Raw genomic sequence first — 21442 nt, forward strand, 5'->3', positions numbered from 1 at the left:
TTCCTCCCCGTCTTCTTAAACGAGTCGGGATGGAGAGCTGAGTCACCTGAGACAGAGAGAAGGGACTTTTCAGAGTGTCTTCCGTCCCATTTGCGGACGTTAGATGAGCACACCGGGAAGCGATCCTTGACTCAGCCCGCTCTAGGTGTGGGCGTTGTGTCATTCCCCACACGTGACACTCTCCCAGGCGGCAGAAACCTCACTTGTCATGGGACTTATTCACTCCAGTGACTCCACCCCTTTCCTCCTCTGCTCCCCAACCTCCCACTTACCCTTTCCGCCCCACTTCAAGACTTGAGGAGAGGAGGGTGGCTGGAGCCTGGAAATGTCCCCGTCCCAAGTTGGCCAGAAGTAGTAGACACACTATTTGGGAAAGTGCCACATGTAACGTTCCAGTTTCACCCTTCTCCAGAGTGCTATCATCACCCTTCCTGTTTATTTTTTAGTAACTTGAGATATAATTCACACGCCATATGATTCACTCACTTAACGTGTAAAGTTGAATATCTTTTAGCATATTTAGAGTTGTGTATTCATCACTATAATACATTTTTAGAACATTTTTATTATCGCAAAAGGAAATCCCATACCTATTAGCAGTCACTCCCATTTCCCCTCATCTCACCCTTGCTCTTCCATAGCACAAAACAGTTCTATTCTATTCGAGACCACCTTTCCACTTAGGCAGACCCTGGTTATGGTTTTTTTCCCTCCCTTTCTGTTTCCAATTTTTTTCGGAGCCTAGAATTCTCAATCTGGAGAATCGGTTTGAGTCCCGGCTCAGCCCATTTCCCGTTGTAGCTGCGTGACCTTGAGAGCAACACCATTTTCCTGGGCCTAGTTTCTTTGTCTGTGAAACGAGGTCCAAACATCTACCGCTTTACGCCTGTTGTGGGGATGAAGTGAGTAGGTGCTTTGTGAGCTTTAAAAAGCCATAGAAATGCCAGCTAAGTTACCTCGTCACTCTTCCCGAACCCCTCCCTTTCCCCTGGGACCCGCCCCGCGAATCCCGCCGTGGATGGACACTACTTTCCACACGCCGACCGCAGTCTTTCCCATTGGCGCCCGCACCTTCCCGGCGGCGCCGGGTGTTGACGCCATGGCTTCCTCCGCCGGCGCCCGAAGACGCATGGCCCCGCCCCCAGCCGCGCCTGGCCTCCCGCGGCGCCCCGCCCATCTGGCCGACGCGGCGCCGGCCCCGCCCCGCGGATGACGTATGGCGCGCGCGGCCGGGCCGCCCCGGCAGTTGGTGCAGCGGCGGTTGGGGTGAGAGCGCCTACGCCACCCCTCCCCTCCTCCGGCCCCGGCCCCCACCCCGCCGGGCCCAGCCCCAGCCCCGGCCCGGGCTCCAGCCCTAATACCCGTCCCAGCCCGAGTCGGGCCCGTCCCGTGCGGGCAGGTGCCGCCCCTCTGCCGGCGACGCCCCGGGCCGCCCGCCCGTCCGCTTGCCACCATGGAGCTGGAGGACGGTGTGGTGTATCAGGAGGAGCCCGGCGGCTCCGGGGCCGTGATGTCGGAGCGGGTGTCCGGCCTGGCCGGCTCCATCTACCGCGAGTTCGAGCGGCTCATCGGGCGCTACGACGAGGAGGTGGTCAAGGAGCTGATGCCGCTGGTGGTGGCTGTGCTGGAGAACCTGGACTCGGTGTTCGCGCAGGACCAGGAGCACCAGGTGGAGCTGGAGCTGCTGCGGGACGACAACGAGCAGCTCATCACCCAGTACGAGCGGGAGAAGGCGCTGCGCAAGCACGCTGAGGAGGTGAGGCCGGCGGCAGGGCGGGGGCCGCGGGATTCGTCTCCAGGGGCGGCCGGGGCGGGGATCGCGGCCCGGTCGGGGATGAGAGGCGCGACGGGCCTCCTGGAGGGCGGGCCTGAGGCCGATGCCCCCCGGGACCGAGCCCGGCGGCCTCCAGGTACCCCGGGAGCCAGGCTGGCGTTGGAAGCCGAGGCCGGCTACTGAGTGTCCTGGGAAGGGAGCGAGATGGAGGAGGCAGGGCCCGGGGAGGAAGCGACAGCCTGGCCTGAGGACACCTGGGGTTAGCCAGGGGCGGAGATTGTTGGGTGTCTGGTTGCTTCTTGTTGAGGGAAGTTTCCGACCACCGTGGGATAGTCAGATGGCGGTTCAAAGTTTTACCCTTGGGGAGGGGGACACTTCTGCCCTGGATATATAACTTCCGCTAGTTCCAGTACCTTTCCAGGGGGTTGCCTTGCTTTGGGAAGTTAGAGATCTCCCTCTTTCGGTCAGTTTCTTCTTGACGTTTTAATCTTGTTGAGAAAGAGGTCTTATTTTATGTTCTATGTGCCTTGGTTGACACTTTGTCAACTTTTAGATGTTGTGTGGCAGTACTCAATAAATATATAAACAATTTCGTTGGTATCCCAAACCAAAGCATTCCTCCGTATCAGGTTGTAACCTTGGACAGTTCCCTTAAAAAACCTCCATTTATTTATAAAAAGGATTGGGGGGCGGGATTGGGAAGATGTAGGTGACAGTTGGCAACACTTTTTCCGTCTGAGTTTCCTTCTCAGACTGCTGTTTATACGTGCATTTGGCCACCTGTTAAGTCTAGCACCCGAGCAGTGACCTGGGCGCTCTCACCTCGACTCTGTGAACCTTTTGGAGTTCTAGGGTGCAAGTGATAGGTCCTTGGCTTCTTGAGACTGACAAGGAGTTTAGCTTTCAGCCTGCATTGGCGTTATTTCTGTGGACCTTATCGAAGGCAGGTGATGTGTCCTATTTTTGTTTCTCAAGCACTTAGCACACCTGGTTAAATACATGGTGATCAAAGGAGGCGAAATAACTAATTATTGAAGGAATGACATAGTATTTTTCAAAAAGACTTGAAGAGTTTTTAGGATGTGAGATTTGTAGCTCATTTCCTAACACTGAATAGTAACACCATTAAATTTTTTTTTGTTTTGTCACGTATACCTTTGCATCTGGTTAAATAGTTCTTTTCCTTTTTTAAAAGCTTGACTGTAGTGATGATTTTTAGTTGTGATTGTGGGATCCAATTTTCTCAAAGGAATGCTATTGAATTTGCCAAACAAAATTGACTTTTTTTTTTTTTTTTTTTTTTTTTGAGACGTAGTCTCACTCTGTCGCCCCGGGTGGAGTGCAGTGGAGTGATCTTGGCTCACTGCAGCCTCTGCCTCCCGGTGAGCCTCTGCCTCCCGGGTTCAAGCGATTCTTGTGCCTCAGCTTCCTAAGTAGCTAGGACAACACTCCCCGCTAATTTTTGTTTTTTGTAGAGACAGGATTTCTCCGTGGTGCCTAGGATGGTCTTGAACTCCTGGCCTCAAGTGATCTGCCCACTTTGGCCTCGGGCTGACCATCCCAGTGCTGGGATTACAGGCGTGAGCCACCGCACCCTGCCAGAGTGGACTATTTCAAGAGCTTTTCCTTTCATATAGGGAAGGAAGGGATGAAAAACCAAATAATGATAGGATCACAATTTCCGCTTGTTTGTTAGCACTCTTTATAGAACAGAGGTCAAGTGCTACTTGCTGCTTCATGGTCATATAGCCCCTTGCCAGTTTGTGGATATACATGGAAGTGACTGGGAATTAACCACATGTACGCACAGGTGACAAGCAAGCCTGACATGACCTTTTACCTCACGTAAAATAAATGCTCCCTCCAGCCTTAAACTTCTGTCAGTCCGTGTAAATATGGGCAAAATGCCAAGGTCACACGTGCCAAGAAAACCATCTGCCACAGGTTGCAGAATCAGAAAACAAAACTGCCCGACTGCTAGACTCTGGGTTCCATATTAATTTCTTAAGTAAATGACTCTAAAAAAAATAGGTTATCCAATGAATTTATTTGTAGTTTATATTTTTTCAGTTACATCTATAAATTCTCCATAGTGAAACCATTGAGCAAAGGGTCATGACCTGAGAACAGAGAACATTTATGAAATGCTAAATGAGCCAACTCCCAGGCCACAAAGATAAACACACCTTGTTATCAGTTTTCTTTTCTTTTTTTTTTTTTTTTTTTTTTGAGACGGAGTCTCTCTCTGTTGCCAGGCTGGAGTGCAGTGGCACGATCTCGGCTCACTGCCTCCCGGGTTCAAGCAATTCTTCTGCCTCAGCCGCCCGAGTAGCTGGGACTATAGGCACATGCCACCCTGCCCAGCTAATATATATATATTTTTTGCTTTTTAGTAGAGACGGGGTTTCGCCTTGTTGCCCAGGTTGGTCTCGAACTCCTGAGCTCAGGCAATCCACTCGCCTCAGCCTCCCAAAGTGCTGGGATTACAGGTGTGAGCCACCACGCCCGGCCATCAGTTTTCACGTAAGATCATAAATTGTGTGTTGCTCAGTATCCAGAAATTGTCTCCCTTTGGCCAATATGTAGAGTGAATTCTGTGTTTAGTTTTCTGTGAGTGCTTTGTTTGCGCCTTTTTTTTTTTTTTTTTTTTTGAGACGGAGTCTTGCTCTGTCACCCAGGCTGGAGTGCAGTGGCACAATCTCGGCTCACTGCAACCTCCGCCTCCCGGGTTCAAGCGATTCTCCTGCCTCAGCCTCTTGAGTAGCTGGGATTACAAGCGCGTGCCACCACGCCTGGCTAATTTTTTTGTATTTTTGGTAGAGACGGGGTTTCACCATTTTAGCTAGGATAATCTCAATCTCCTGACCTCGTGATCTGCCGGCCTCAGCCTCCCAGAGTGCTGGGATTACAGGCGTGAGCCACCGTGCCGGCCTGTTTGTGTCTTTAATGTGGAGACCAAGAGTCTATTGTAGCAAAAGTAAGTGCCTCAGGGTATTTACAGCAAAAGTGATTTGAAAGCATGGAAATTATCCATCACCAGAGAGAGTAAAGTAAATTCTGAGCACCTGTGTGGAAACTTAGGTGGGTATGTAGATAGAATGTTTTAGGAATGTATGAGGTGCTATGATCTCTTGCTTGCAGGAATTCTCAGCAAGGCATCAAAAATTTAATCTTTATATTGATAGGACATATTTTGAATACCTTCTGACTTTTTCCTTTGCTTTTATTTGAATTTCTATTGTGGAGCTAGTCTGCTGTTTTAGGGATTCTTTAAAAACAACCTAAAGAAGGGCTAATTTTAGATAGATTTGGACTGCTTTCAGATGCTAATCAAGAAATCTGTCATCTTATCGCCCATCACTCTCTCCTTTGGGCTGCCTGCGACACACCTCTCCATTCTTTAACCAAGACCCGTCTGATGCCTTTGCCCATGCTTTAGAATGCTCTCCTTAGAATTTTACATAGCTAGCTCCTCACTTTCTACTCTGTTTCAATTTCACTTTTTCAACCAGAACATCCTGTTGACTCTATCCAGAATAAGCCCTGTGAACCTATTGAATAATTTATTTTAAAATCAGTGGCTTTTAAATTTAAATTCTTTTTGGAGACAGAGTCTCAATCGCCTAGGCTGGGGTGTAGTGGCACAGTCACGGTTCACTGCAGCCTCAGTCTCTTGGGCTCAAGTGATCCTCTTGCCTCAGCCTTCTGAGTAGCTAGGACCACAGACATGCATTACCACACTGGGCTAATTAAATTTTTTACAGAGACAGGGTCTCACTATGTTGCCCAGTCTGGTCTGGAACTCCTGGGCTCAAGTGATCCTCCTGCCTTGTGGATCCTGCCAAAGTGTTGGGACTTACAGGGGTGAGCCACTGTGCCCAGCCCAGTGATTTTTTAAAATAAAAATCTGGATACAAAATGATCTGGAGAGAGAGGTTATAACTGGGTATGTTAGGGTTTTTCTGCAACTTCTGATTCTTTTAATACAGCCATGATTTGCTGTAATTTTTAAAAAAGGGCCAGGTGTGGTGGCTCACATCTATAGTCCCAGCACTTTGGGAGGCCGAGGCAGACGGATCACTTGAGGTCAGGAGTGTGAGACCAGCCTCGCCAACATGATGAAACCCTGTCTGTACTAAAAATACAAAAATTATCCGGGTGTGGTGGTGGGCGCCTGTAATCCCAGCTACTGGGGAGGCTGAAGCAGAAGAATTGCTTGAACCCGGGAGATGGAGGTTGCAGTGAGCTGGGATCGTGCCACTGTACTCCAGCCTGGGCAGTAGAGTGAGACTCCCTCTCAAAAGAAAAGAAAAAAAAAGAAACTTCTGAAAAGTAGACATACGAGTTTAAAGAACCTTTAGGAATTTAGTTCTCAGTGATTCTGTGGGTCTTGTATGTCATCACTGTTATTCTCAAAGTGAGAGCTCATTTAGCATCATTCAGTAGAGGGAGATTACACATAAAAACAAAGAGGCACCGTCTTCCTTCCTTTTCTTTTTCTTTTCTTTTCTTTTTTTTTGAGATGGAGTTTCCTCTGTTGCCCAGGCTAGAGTGCAATGGTGCGATCTCGGCTCACTGCAACCTCCGCCTCCTGGGTTCAAACAGTTCTCCTGCCTCAGCCTCTCAAGTAGCTGGGATTACAGGCATGCGTCACCACACCTGGCTAATTTTGTATTTTTAGTGGAGTTGGGGTTTCTCCATGTTGGTCAGGCTGGTCTCGAACTCCTGACCTCAGGTGATCCGCCCGCCTCGGCCTCCTAAAGTGCTGGGATTGCCACTGTGAACCACCATGCCTGGCCCCTTCCCTCCTTTTTGAGATAGACTCATACATGGAGAGAATGGGCTGAAGAGAGAATATCTTTACTGGGAATGGATTATGTGATTTTGTGTCTGCTTTTTTGTGGCCTTTTGCTTTAAAAAAAAAAAAAAAAAAAAAAAAGGACGAGTTCGAGCCTGGGCAACGTAGTGAGACCCTTCTTCCCCAAAAACCATAAAAAAAATTAGTTGGGTGTGATGGTGCGAGCCTGTAGTCCTAGCTACTCAGGAGGCTAAGGCAGGAGGATCACTTGAGCCCAGGAGTTTGAGACTGCAGTGAGTTATCATGGCCATGGCACTCCAGCCTTGACAACAGGGCAAGACCCTGTTTCTTACCAAAAAAACAAAACAATAGGATGACTGAATGCAGAGGTGAGAGACACTACTGAGAATTTTCTAACTTGTTTCCACGGAATCAGCACTTAAAGCAGTAACAAAATGATTTTTGTTTAAATGGAGACTTTTGACACTTCTTGTCTTTGGAAGTGTATGAACATGGGACCCATAAGACTCATGGGCAGGAAAATAGGTATTGACACTCATTGCTCTTGTTTTAGTGTTCTCATTCATTCATAAATTTTTTTTTTTTGAGACAGAGTCTCACTGTCACCCAGGCTGGAGTGCAGTGGCATGATCCCAGCTCATTGCAACCTCTGCCTCCCAGGTTCAAGCAATTCTCCTGTCTCAGCTGCCTGAGTAGCTGGGATTACAGGTGTGCACCACTACACTCAGCTAATTTTTGTATTTTCAGTAGAGACAGGGTTTCACCATGTTGGCCAGGGTGGTGTAAAACTCCTGACCTCAAGTGATCCATCTACCTTGACCTCCCAAAGTGCTGGGATTACAGGCATGAGCCACCACACTTGGTCCACACTTGATATTTTATTTTTTAATTTTATTTATTTTTGAGACTGAGTTTCACACTCTGTTGCCCAGGCTGGGGTGCAGAGGCACGATCTTGGCTTACTGCAACCTCTGCCTTCTGGGTTCAAGCAATTCTCCTGTCTCAGCCTTCTGAGTAGCTGGGATTATAGGCATGAGCCACCACACCCAGCTACTTTTTGTATTTTTAGTAGAGATGGGGTTTCACCATGTTAGCCAGGCTGGTCTTGAACTCCTGACCTCATGATCTGCCCACCTTGGCCTACCAAAGTGCTGGGATTACAGGCATGAGCCACCATGCCTGGCCCATTTTTTAAAAAAATTATTTTTGAGACAGAGTCTTGTGCTGTCACCCAGGCTGGAGTGCAGTGGTGCGATCTCAGATCACTGTAACTCCCACCTCCCGGGTTCAAGCGATTCTCCAGCCTCAGCCTCCCTAGTAGTTTGGGATTACAGGCACGCGCCAGCACACCCAGCTAATTTTTGTAGTTTTAATAGAGAAGGGGTTTCACCATGTTGTCCAGGCTGGTCTCGAACTCTTGACCTCAGGTGATCCCCCTGCCTTGGCCTCCCAGAGTGCTGGGATTATAAGCGTGAGCCACTGCACCTGGCCTAAAAAACACATACTTTAATATTTTTATAGATCTTTTGATTGATTGACTGATTGAGACGAGATCTCACTCTGTTGCCCAGGCCAGAGTGCAGTGGTGTGATCCTGGCTCACTGTGACCTCTGCCTCCTGGGTTCAAGTGATCTTCCCATCTCAACTTTCCAAATAGCTGGGACTACAGGATCATGCCGCCATGCCTGGCTAATTTTTGTATTTTTTGTAGAAATGGGTTTCTCATGTTGCCCAGGCTGATCTTGAACATTTGGGCTCAGACGTTCCTCGCACCTCAGCCTCCCAAAGTGGTGTGATTACAGGTGTGAGCCACTGCACCCAACCTATTTTCTTTTGTTGTTGTTTTTTTTTTTGAGACAGAGTCTTGCTTTGCCACCCACGCTGGAGTGTGGTGGCGCGATCTTGGCTCACTGCAACCTCTGCCTCCTGGGTTCAAGCAGTTCTTCTGCCTCATCCTCCTGAGTAGCTGGGACTACAGGTGCTCACAACCACGCCCTGCTAACTTTTGTATTTTTAATAGAGGTGGGGTTTCACCATGTTGTCCAGGCTGGTATTGAACTCCTAACCTCAGGTGATCCACCTGCCTTGGCCTCCCAAAGTGCTGGGATTACAGGTGTGAGCCACTGTGCCCGGCCAACCTGTTTTCTTTTTCTTTTCTTTCTTTTTTTTTTTTTTTGATACGGCATTTCGCATTTGTTGCCCAGGCTGGAGTGCAATGGCGTGATCTCAGCTCACTGCAACCTCCGCCTCCCAGATACAAAGGATTCTCCTGCCTCAGCCTCCTGAGTAGCTGGGATTACAGGCATGTGCCACCATGGCCAGCTAATTTTGTATTTGTAGTAAAGATGGGGTTTCTCCATGTTGGTCAGGCTGGTCTCGAACTCCCAACCTCAGGTGATCCGCCGGCCTCGGCCTCCCAAAGTCCTGGGATTACGGGTGTGAGCCACCACGCCCTGCAGCGGCCAAAATTTTTTCATATTTTTATAAATACCATTTTTTTTTCTGAACCGTTTGTTTTTGTGATTTTTTTCCTTTGGTTGGGTTTTTTTTTTTTTTTTTTCTTTTTTTTTTTTTAGAGATGAGGTCCAGGCTGGAGTGCAGTTGTGCTATCATGGCCCACAGCAGCCTTGACCTCCAGAGCTCAAGTAGATCCCACTTCCTCAGCCTCTGAGCAGCTGTGACTATAGGCATGCGCCACCATGCCTGGCTAATTTTTAATTTTTTTTGTAGAAACAGGGTCTCGTTATGTTATGCAGGCTGGACTCACTATGTTGCCCAGTCTGGTCTGGAACTCCTGGGCTCAAGTGATCCTCCTGCCTTGTGGATCCTGCCAAAGTTTTTTTTTTTTTTTTTTTTGTTGAGACAGAGTCTTGCTCTGTCGCCAGTCTGGAGTGCAGTGGAGTGTCTTGGCTCGCTGCAACCTCCACCACCTGGGTTCAAGCGATTCTCCTGCTTCAGCCTTCTGAGTAGCTGGGACTACAGGCACGCACCATCACACCCAGCTAATTTTTGTATTTTTAGTGGAGATGGGGTTTCACCATGTTGGCCAGGATGGTCTCGATCTCTTGACCTCAAGTCATCTGCCTGCCCCAGCCTCCCAAAGTGCTAGGATTACAGGTGTGAGCCACTGCGTCCGGCCTTTTTTTTTGTTGTTGTTGTAGAGATGGGGTCACACTGTGTTGCCCAGGCTTGTCTTGAATTCCTGGCCTCAAGACATTTTCTTACCTCTGCCTCCCAAAGTGTTGGGATTGTAGGTGTGAGCCACCACACCTGGCCATGGTTAACGATTCGAATAATGTTCACACTGCCCCTAGCCAGAGTAGATAGAGATATGCCCCTGCACCTAGTCATTCAGACACTTTCTGAAATGAACAATCTATGTTTGTTTTCTGGCGGGAGTGGCATGGGAAGGGGTATGGTTGTTGCTTTATGAAATAGTAATTTGTTAGTTAATTATTACTTAAGCTCCTAAGACATTTTTTTAAAGACAAAGACTAGCTCTGGATTAAGACACCTTTTTTTAAATTTGAGATTTCTGAATGTGAATATCTAAATGAGATACCGTTATGTGTCCCTGCTGCAGTGACACTCGTATTTTTATTTAGTTAAAAATCACAAAAGAATGCTACGCATGGTGGCTCACGCCTGTAATTTCAGCACTTTGGGAGGCCGAGGTGGTGGATTACCTGAGGTCAGGAGTTCAAGACCAGCCCTGACCAACATGGTGAAACCCCGTCTCTACTAAAAACACAAAAATTAACTGGGCATGGTGGCGAACGCCTGTAATCCAAGCTACTCCGGAGGCAGAGGAAGGAAAATCACTTGTACCTGGGAGGTGGAGGTTGTAGTGAGCCAATATCTCGCCATTGCACTCCAGCCTGAGCTACAGAGTGAGACTGTGTCTTCAAAAGAAAAAACAAAAAACAAAATCACAAAAGAGGACACCAAACTGGGTATAGTACCAAACTGGTTCAGAGGGTAGATTAGTAGATTGACTATTCACTGGATTGCTGAAGTGTGTGCCATAAGTCACACATCCAATTCTGTGCTTGAGAGAGTACAGGATTCCTGCTTCTTGAAATCTTTACCTTACCTTTAACTACATGCTGCTTATTTATGTTGTACAGAACTTTGCTTCCCAGGAGAACTGATATTAGAACCTACCCAAGTTATTTTGCTCTGCTCTGCACTCAATAAATACAGCTGTTATCTAAATAAATTATTAGGTTGTAGTCAGAAATATCTGCATAGACCAGTTTAATAATGTATGTAATGTTATATGTATTTAAAAAGCTGTTATTTGGAAATGGGTATATATAAGTTCTGTTTTATACTTTGAAATCTTGACCAGTGATATTTAATTATTGCTTTGAACATAGCACTGTTTTCTCTTTTCTTTCCTTTTTTTTTTTTTTTTGAGACGGAGTCTTGCTCTGTCACCCTGGCTGGAGTGCAGTGGCGGGATCTCGGCTCACTGCAACCTCCGCCTCCTGGATTCAAGCAATTCTCCTGCCTCAGCCTCCCGTGTAGCTGGGACTACAGGCGCCCACCACCACACCTGGCTAATTTTTTGTATTTTTAGTAGAGATGGGGTTTCACCACGTTAGCCAGGATGGTCTCAATCTGACCTCGTGATCTGCCCGCCTCGGCCTCCCAAAGTGGTGGGATTACAGGCATGAGCCACCCGCCCGGCCATACTGTGTTTTATTTTCTTAAGAATTACAGCGTTCAGTAGTTTGGCATAATAGGCACACCCAAAAATGTTTGAAGTGAACCATGGGAATTTATATATTAATGTAATAGAGAAGTACCGAGTTGAGGGTATAGAATTTTATTTTATGTTATTTTTTTCGAGACAAGGTCTGGCCCAGGTTGGAGTGCAGTGGTGCGATCTTGGCTCACTGCAACCGTTGCCTCTTGGGCTCAAGCCATCCTTCCATCTCAGCCTCCCAAGTAGATGGGACTACAGGTGTACACCGCCACGCCCAGCTAATTTTTGATATTTTGTAAAGACGGGTTTCACCATGTTGCCCAGGCTGGTCTCGAATTTGTGAGCTCAAGTGATCTGCCTGCCTCGGCCTCCCAAAGTGCTGGGATTACAAGCGTGAGCCACCGCATCCAGCTAGGGTTGTTTTTTTTTAAAGGTTAGTAAACTTTTTCAGTAAATCCACCACCACCCCTCCCAACTTTTTATTAGGTAAACTTTCAAACATATAGAAAAACGGAAAGTACATTTGTCATTTGTATACCCACTATATAGATTCAGTAGTTGTTGTTTTATTTATCTGTCTGTATATGTGGATGTGTGGGTGTGGAAACACATATACACACATACACATATTTAATGCTGAACCATTTTAAATTGCAGACATACTTTGCCCTCAGTACTTAACATATTTAAATTACAGACATTATGATACTTAGCCTCTCAGTATTTAACATACTTATCTCCTAAAAAATGAGAATATTCTGCCATATAACCACAATATTATTTACGTCTGAGAACATTTCCAAGGCCGGGTGTAGTAGCTAATGCCTGTAATCCCAGCACTTTGGGAGGCTGAGGTGGGCGGAACACTTGAGCTCATGAGTTGAAGATCAGTCTGGGTAACATGGCAAAACCTTGTCTCTACAAAAAATATAAAAATTAGCGTGGTGTGATGGTGTGTGCCTATAGTCCCAGCTACTTGGGGGGCTGAGGCAGGAGGATCGCACCAGCCTAGGAAGTCAAGGCTGAGGTAAGATGTGTTCATGCCACTGTGCTCCAGCCTGGGCAACACAGTGAGACTCTGTCAAAAAAAAAAGAATAAAAAGAAGCTTTGTAATATCATCTAATATTAATTTGAATTAATTTTTAAGAGCACGGTATATGTCAGTTATTATATAGCTAACTAGCTTCTTAATATGTTTATAATGAATTAATGAAACTCATCTGGGAGGAAGTGTTTGCATTTTAGTTACTTTTCTATATGAAGTTTAGATTTGAGGCCGGACACAGTGGCTCATGCCTGTAATCCCAGCACTTTGGAAGGCCGAGGTGGGCAGATCATGAGGTCAGGAGTTCGAGACCAGCCTGACCAACATGGTGAAACCCCGTCTCTACTAAAAATACAAAAATTAGCTGGGCATGGTGGCATGTGCCTGTAATCCCAGCTACTCTGGAGGCTGAGGCAGGAGAATCACTTGAACCTGGGAGGTGGAGGTTGTGGTGAGCTGAGATCGTGCCACTGCACTCCAGTCTAGGCGACAGAGCAAGACTCCATCTCAAAAAGAAAAAGAAATTTAAATGTGAAATCTACAAAATGGAATTAAAATTGGCTAATTTTGTTTTAAAATTATCACATTGGCCAGGCGTGGTGGCTCATGCCTATAATCTTAGCACTTTGGGAGTCTGAGGCGGGTGGATCACCTGAGGTCAGGAGTTCAAGACCAGCCTGACCAACATGGAGAAACCCTGTCTCTACTAAAAATATAAAAGTAGCTGGGCTTGGTGGTGCACACCTGTAATCCCAGCTACTCAGGAGGCTGAGGCAGGAGAATCGCTTGAACCTGGGAGGTAGAGGTTGCAGTGAGCCGAGATCATGCCATTGCACTCTAGCCTGGGCAACAAGAGCGAAACTTTGTCTCAAAAAAAATAAAAATAAAAATAAATAAATAAAATTACCACATAAAAACTATTATGGACCAGGCACAGTGGTTCATGCTTATAATCTTAGCAGTTTGGGAGGCCAAGGAAGGAGGATAGCTTGAGCCCCAGAGTTCCAGAACAGCCTGGGCAACGTAGTGAGACCGTATCTTTACAAAAAATAGAAAAATTAGCCGGGTGTGTTGGTATGCACCTGTGGCTCCAGCTACTTGAGACCCTGAGGTGGGAGGATCCCTTGAGCCCAGGAGGTCGAGGTTGCAGTGACCCCTGATTATGCGACTGCACTCTGGCACACAGCACCACTTGCTCTGGGTGACAGAGCAAGACCCTGTCTCAAAAAGAAAACAAATTATTTTTCCCCTTTTTGAAACTTTGAGATACAGAAATACAGAAACAGACCCTACATTTAATATTTTTGCTAGTAACTATTTTTTTTTTTTGAGACAATCTTTTGCTTTGTCACCCAGGCCGGAGTGTAGTGGTGCAGTTTCATCTCACCACAACCTCTGCCTCCTGGGCTCAAGTGATTCTTGTGCCTCAGCCTTCTGAGTAGCTGGAACTACAGGTGCCTGCCACCACACCCAGCTAATTTTTGTATTTTTAGTAGAGACGGGGTTTCGCCATGTTGACCATGCTGGTCTTGAACTTGCAACCTCAGGTGACCTGCCTACCTCAGCCTCCCAAAATGCTGGGATAACCAGCACCAGCCACCGCCCCATGGCCATCTTTTTATTTTTATATTTATTTTTATTTTAAATCATGTATTTCCAGGATATCTTGTTTCTGACATGTTTACCTGCTCTGCCAGGGTTATAGAGCCTGAGAAATTCTTTTACCTGCTGATAAGATTTCCTCTGGGATATAGGCCTAGAATTTTTATGATTCTGGATTCTATTACTGCCCCCCTCCCTTTTTTTTTTGAGACAGTGTCTCATGCTATTGCCCAGGCTGGAGAGCAGTGTTGCAATCAGAGCTCACTGTAGCCTCAACCTCCTGGGCTCAAGCTATCCCCCTACCTTAGCCTCCCAAGTAACTGAGATTATAGTTGTGAACCACATGCGACATCTATTATTGCCTTTTTTTTTTTTTTAAACCTTTTTTTTGATGGAGTCTTGCTGTCGCCCAGGCTGGAGTGCAATGGCGTGATCTTGGCTCACTGCAACCTCCACCTCCCGGGTTCAAGCAATTCTCCTGCCTCAGCCTCCCGAGTAGCTGAGAGTACAGGCACGTGCCACCATGCCCAGCTAATTTTTGTAGTTTTAGTAGAGATGGGGTTTTACCATATTGGCCAGGCTGGTCTCAAACTCCTAACCTTGTGATCTGCCCACCTTGGCCTCCCAAAGTGCTGGGATTACAGGCGTGAGCCACCGTGTCTGAGTATTATTGCCCTTTAAAGTGTGTTTTCTCTTGTTCTTCCTGCAGTTTAATTAAATTAATTAATTTTTTTGGGTAGGGATGGGGGTCAAACTGTGTTGCCCAGGCTGGTCTCAAACTCCTGGCCTCAAATGATCTGCCACCTCGGCCTCCCAAGGTGCTAGGATTGCAGGTGTGAGCCACTGCGTCCGGCCTTCCTGCAGTTTCTTTTAAAGAGCTGGACAGGAACTTTATGATTTTCTAGTTCTACCTTATCCCATTCCCCCAAGTAGGTGGAAAGATAAACAGAAACATAGATGCTTAGAAAGAACAAATATTTATTGAGCCAGGCTCTGTTCTTTTTCTGTTTTTTTTTTTTTTTTTTTGAGATGGAGTCTCACTCTTGCCCAGGCTAGAGTGCAGTGGCGGGATCTAGGCTCACTGCAACCTCCGCCTCCCGGGTTCAAGCGATTCTTCTGCCTCAGCCTTCCAAGTAGCTGGGACTACAGGCGTGCACCGTCATGCTCAGCTAATTTTTGTATTTTTAGTAGAGATGGGGCTTCACCATATTGGCCAGGCTGGTCTTGAACTCCTGACCTTGTGATCTGCCCACCTCAGCCTCCCAAAGTGCTAGGATTACAGGCGTGAGCCACTGCACCTGGACTTTTTTATTTTTATTTTTTTAAATTAAGACAGAGTCTTGCTCTATTGCCCAGACTGGAGTGCAGTGGCTTGATCTCGGATCACTGCAACCTCCGCCTCCCAGGTTCAAGTGATTTTCCCACCCTAGCTTCCTGAGCAGCTTGGATTACAGGCACCCACCACCACACCTGGCTAATTTTTGTATTTTTGGTAGAGACAGGGTTTCACCATGTTGGCCAGGCTGGTCTCAAATTCCTGACCTCAAGTGATCCACCTCCCTTGGCCTCCCAAAGTGCTGGGATGACAGGCATGAGCCACCGCGCCTGGCAGAACAAGGCACTGTTCTAAGCCCTGGGGATGTAGCCACTAATGAAACAGACAAGGAAGGTAGCCCATCTTGTCTTGGAGTTTACATTGCAATAAACAATAAGCAAACCAGTTAATTACAAATCGTGATAGATGCCATGCAGGAAATAAACAGGGTGATGGGATAAAGACTAGAGTGGCAGGTACTTTATTTTACTTAAAAAATTTTTTTTAATTTTATTTTTCTTATCTATTTATTTTGAGACACGTTCTTGCTCTGTCACCCAGGCTGATGTGCAGTGGAGTGATCATAGCTCACTGCAGCCTCGAATTCCTGGGTTCAAGTGATTCTTTTGCCTCAACCTCCTGAGTAGCTGGGACTACAGGTGTATGCCATCATGCCCAGCTAGTGTGTGTGTGTGTGTGTGTATATATAGAGATGGGGGTCTTGCTATGTTGCCCAGGATGGGCACTTGAACTCCTGGCCTCAAGTGATCCTCCTGCCTCTGCTTCCCAAAGTACTGGTATTATAGACATGAACCACTGCGCCCGGCCATAATTTTATTTTTTTTAACCAAGCAAGCAGCAGTGAAGAGGTAGGCACTTTAGATGGAACAAACGAGTTAATAAAGGTTAAGCTTTAAGTGTTTTTTCTTTTTTTTTTTGAGACAGCCTGCTCTGCCGCCCAGGCTGGAGTGCAGTGGCGCAATCTCGGCTCACTGCAAGCTCCATCTCCCGGGTTCACGCCATTCTCCTGCCTCAGCCTCCTGAGTAGCTGGGACTACAGGCGCCTGCCACCACGCCCAGCTAATTTTTTTGTATTTTTAGTAGAGACGGGGTTTCACCGTGTTAGCCAGGATGGTCTCAATCTCCTGACCTCGTGATCCGCCCGCCTCGGCCTCCCAAAGTGCTGGGATTACAGGCTTGAGCCACCGCGCCCGGCCAAGCTTTAAGTGTTTTTTCAAGCTACTGGGGAAGAAAAGGGAAGAAAAAAAGGTTAAGCTGCTCTTTCAGCAAATAATTCATTTCATCTCATAAGATAATTGTTTAGGTCTGAAACTTTAGATACATATTCAGAGTGTCTCCTACTCATTATTCTTGAACATTCAGAAAAGTTAGCTCTCATAAATGCCTTTCTTGTTTTCTATCTTATTCCTTCTCATACTTGATGTCTCAGCAGTGTTTTTTGGCTCCTTCTTCCTTTGAGAAACATTATATTTAGTTCGTTTGACTTTGAAATTCCTCTTACCTACGTGACCATTCTGTGGATTCTTCTTACTCAGATGAATGTTGTGCGCCTGGGCATTCTTTCTAAGAATTTCTATTCCCAGGGGTTCAATTTACCATTTGTTGATTATTACAAAATGTTTAACCTACTCATCTAACAGATTTTATTTATTTATTTATTTATTTATTTATTTATCTATTTATTTTTGAGACAGAGTCTCGCTCAGTCACCTAGGCTGGAGTGCAGTGGTGCCATCTCGGCTCACTGCAAGCTCCGCCTCCCCAGTTCACACCATTCTCCTGCCTCAGCCTCCCGAGTAGCTGGGACTACAGGCGCCCGCCACCACTTCCGGCTAATTTTTTTGTGTTTTTAGTAGAGACGGGGTTTAACCATGTTAGTCAGGTTGGTCTCGATCTCCTGACTTCGTGATCTGCCCGTCTCGGCCTCCCAAAGTGCTGGGATTACAGGCGTGAGCCACCGCACCCAACCTATTTATTTATTTTTGAGATGGAGTTTCGCTCTTGTTACCCAGGCTGGAGTGCAATGGCGTGAACTCGCCTCGCTATCACCTCCACCTCCCGGGTTTAAGCAATTCTCCTGTCTCAGCCTCTGGAGTAGCTGGGATTACAAGCAAGCGCCACCACACCTGGCTAGTTTTGTAGTTTTAGTAGAGATGGTGTTTCTTCATGTTGGTCAGACTGGTCTTGATCTCGCGACCTTGGGTGATCCGTCCACCTCGGACTCCCAAAGTGCTAGAATTACAGGCGTAAGCCACCACGCCTGGCCTTACAGATACTTTCATTGAGTGCCAACTATGTGCATGATACTGTGCCCATTGGACATACAGTGGTGAGTAAAACAGACAAGGTCCTTCTCTCATGGAACTAATAGCCTACCTTAAGGCCAAATCTCTCTCTGGAGTTTCAGATTCATCTTATGATTGTTTATTGGGCATGAATATCTCCCAACGTGTCCAAAACTGAACTTATTTCCCAAACCTGGTTCTCTTTTGTTCCCTATCTTCATGAAGGATACCACCATCTACCTGGCCAGAAATCAGATTACCATCCCTAACTCTTCCTCATTCCCATTGCTACTTTCTTTTGTTTTCAACTTTTAAATATTGGTGGAATCTCATTACTTTCTAAATCCATTTATACTACTCTGGTACAGGACACCAATATTGCTCACCCTGAATGCAAACTCCATAGACCTGGAAGTTTGGCATTCACCACTATATCCCAGTAGCTAGCACGTAGAAAGTGCCAGGGAAATTTTTCTGAAGAGATGAATGGACAACTAAAACTAGTCCATAACTGATTTTTCTGCTTCCAGTATGGCCAACCTATAAACTGCCCATTCTCTCCAAAATGGAAATCTGATCAGATCATTCCACAAGCCCTTAGTGGCTTTTTCTCAGATTCCTGGGCTCAAGTGGTCGTCTCACTTCAGCTTCTCAAAATGCTGAGAATACAGATGTGAGGCACCGTGCCTGGCCAGTTGCTCTTTCTAAAGCTCTTGAAAATGACTTAAGTTCCTAACATACAAGACCTTGTGATCTGGCTGCCCCAATCTTGTCAGTCTCATCTGTTTCTTTTTGAGCCATAGTGAACATTTTGAATTTGGTTTGTAAAAAATATTCTCTCTCCAGGCCTTCCTAAAAGCTGTCCCTTTGCTTGGCACTCACTTTCTCTTTTCTGTTGCCTTATTTTATTTATCTTTCAGGTTTCAATTCTGGAAAGCCTTAACACCCGAGTGTGGATTGGGCACATTTTATATCCTTCCACAGCTTGCAGTCCTCCTGCCCTCTTGTAGCACTTTCAGTGCTGTGTCAAACTAACCTATTGCTTTTATTCTCCCACCAACTAGGATGCAGTAGATAATTAACAGAAATTTGTTGGTTGGATGGATGAATATGCTAAAGGTCAAATTGCTAAGACTAACCATTTAAAGTTCTCTTTGTGCATTCAAATTATCGTTCCTCCTTCTGGTGCCAAGTTATGCTAAAACTTCCAAAAAGTTTTTCAATAAGTCCTTTCACTTTTGCATATACAGAAAAACCATGACTTCTCCTGGGTATAATTATTTCAGCATTATTTCAGACACTTTACCTACGTTGTCTTATACATACTATTCTATAAATATTTATGCATTTAAAAAATCTAAATGTTAAGATCATTGGAGTTACTTTCAGAAGTGTTGTAGGAATTCAAGCCGGGTATAGCAACACACGCCTGAAGTCCCAGCTACTCAAGAGATTGAGCCCAGGATTCAAGGCCAGCTGGGCAACATAGCGAGACCCCATCTCTAAAAATAATAGTGATAATATTAATAATGCCAGGTGCAGTGGCTCATGCCTGTAATCTCAGCACATTGGGAGGCCGAGATGGGCAGATTATTTGAGGTCAGGGGTTTGAGACCAGCCTGGCCAACGTGGTAAAACCCCATCTCTACTAAAAATACAAAAAATTAGCCAGGTGTGGTGGTGCACACCTGTAATCTCAGCTACTGGGGAGGCTGAGGTGGGAGAATCGCTTGAACCCAGGAGGTGGAGGTTGCAGTGAATGAAGATCATGCCACTGCACTGCAGCCTTGGGTGACAGAGCGAGACTCCACCTCAAAAAAAAAAAAAAAAATTTCCATACAAATGAAGATTAAGTGCCAAAACTTAATTTTAACTCTTTGTTTCTTCTCTTATGTTAGACATTTCTACTTTTTTTCTTTTTTTTTTTTTTTTTTTTTTTTTGCAGACAGAGTCTCATGCTGTCACCCAGGCTGGAGTGAAGAGTCGTGGTCTTGGCTCACTGTAACCTCTGGCCCTTAGGTTCAAGCGATTCTCGTGCCTCAGCCTTCCAAGTAGCTGGGACTACAGGCGTGTGCCACCATGCCTGGCTAATTTTTTGTATTTTAGTATTTTGTGTTTTTTGTATTTTAGAGATGGGGTTTCACCATGTTGCTCAGCCTGGTATCAAATTCCTGAGCTCAGGCAGTTCGCCCACCTTGGCCTCCCAAAATGCTAGGATTACAAATGTGAGCCACTGTGTGTGGCCCATGTTAGACCTTTCTAATCAGGATTCAGTGGTACCTTAGAGTAACAGATAAAATGGTTAGTAAAACAATATTTATTTCTGAAGAAAACATTTGTTCTAAAGAAAAATAAACAATTATTTTTGGGGGCATGGAAATCCATATTGGTTAAAAGCCTGTGCTAGACTATTATGGTATAGGCCAGGTGTGCTGTCTTATGCCTGTAATCCCAGCACTTTGGGAGGCCAAGGAGGGCAGATCACCTGAGGTCAGGAGTTTGAGACCAGCCTGGCCAACATGGTGAAACCCCATCTCTACTAAAAATACAAAAAATTAGCCAGGCATGGTGGCGGGTGCCTATAATCCCAGCTACTCCGGAGGCTGAGACAGGAGAATTGCTTAAACCTGGGAGGCGGAGGTTGCAGTGAGCTGAGGTTGCACCATTGCACTTCAGCCTGGGCAACAATAGTGAAACTCTGTCTCTCCCCCGCCCCCCCCTAAAAAAAAGACTATTATGGTATAAATCAAATTTCCAGTTTTAATTATGCACTCCTCTATTTGAATTTTCTTTCAGTTACCTGTTCTAGCCTAGCCACATTTTGTTACTGCTACCTGTCAGAAACAAATACCTTTTTTTGTTTGTTTTCTATTTTTATTTTTTGCCAGGCATCAGATGATGGCAAAACAAATACCTTTTTAAAGGTTAAGCAGTTTTTTGAAAGTGTAGGATCAAACCAGAAAGGTAATTTTTTTTTTTTTTTGAGACAGAATCTCACTGTGTCACTCAGGCTGGAGTGCAGTAGTGCGATCTCGGCTCACTGTAACGTCTGCCTCCTGTGTTTGAGCAGTTCTCCTGCCTCAGCCTCCCAAGTAGCTGGGACTACAGGTGTGCGCCACCAAGCCCAGCTAATTTTTGTATTTTTAGTAGAGACGGTGTTTCACCATGTTGGCCAGGATGGTCTTGATCTCTTGACCTCGTGATCTGCCTGCCTTGGCCTCCCTGAATGCTAGGATTACAGGCATGAGCCACCGTGCCCAGCCCCATAAGGGTCACTTTTAAAAAGACGATTGCCTATGGTTCCTCTGTGAAAATAGTCCACTTGAACTTGTTTGATGTAATTTGGACACATTTGGCAGAAATTACACACTCATTTTTGGCTTTGTTTAGTTTTAACTTTTTTTTTTTTTTAGACGGAGTTTTGCTCTTGTTGCCCAGGCTGGAGTACAATGGCACAATCTTGGCTCACCGCAACCTCTGCCCCGCTGAGTTCAAGCGATTCTCTTGCCTCAGCCTCCCAAGTAGCTGGGATTACAGGCATGGGCCACCATGCCTGGCTAATTTTGTATTTTTAGTAGAGAGAGGGTTTCTCCATGTTGGTCAGGCTGGTCTCGAACTCCCAACCTCAGTTGATCCTCCCGCCTTGGCCTCCCAAAGTACCAGATTACAGATGTGAGCCACTGCACCTGGCCATTTTTTTTTGAAGGCAGGGTCTCTCTGTCCTAGACTGGAGTGCAGTGGCATGATTATGGCTCACTGCAGCCTTGACTTCAGTCTCATGTGATCCTTCCACCTCAGCCTCCCAAGTAGCAGGTACTGTAGGTACTGTCACCAGTATTATAGGCATCAAGCCAGACACCACCATGTCC

The 21442-nt window shown here is 46.1% G+C and overlaps 1 protein-coding gene across 7 annotated transcripts in view; it reads left to right on the top strand.

Moving 5' to 3' along the window:
* Positions 1-1205: 1205 nt before the first annotated feature.
* The window catches only part of SPAG9 (sperm associated antigen 9), a 157226-nt gene continuing 136989 nt past the window's right edge, over positions 1206-21442 (top strand). For 4 of the 7 annotated variants that reach the window (XM_054460062.2, XM_054460063.2, XM_054460065.2 and 1 more), the window contains exon 1: positions 1206-1756. In XM_054460062.2, coding sequence (XP_054316037.1) covers positions 1454-1756 — 303 coding nt within the window. In that variant the 5' untranslated portion in view covers positions 1206-1453. The remainder of the gene's footprint in view (positions 1757-21442) is intronic. The other 3 variants (XM_054460064.2, XM_054460066.2, XM_063656839.1) reach the window with 1 other exon arrangement.

The sequence above is a fragment of the Pongo pygmaeus genome, chromosome 19 (assembly GCF_028885625.2).
Source record: "Pongo pygmaeus isolate AG05252 chromosome 19, NHGRI_mPonPyg2-v2.0_pri, whole genome shotgun sequence".
NCBI lineage: Eukaryota > Metazoa > Chordata > Mammalia > Primates > Hominidae > Pongo > Pongo pygmaeus.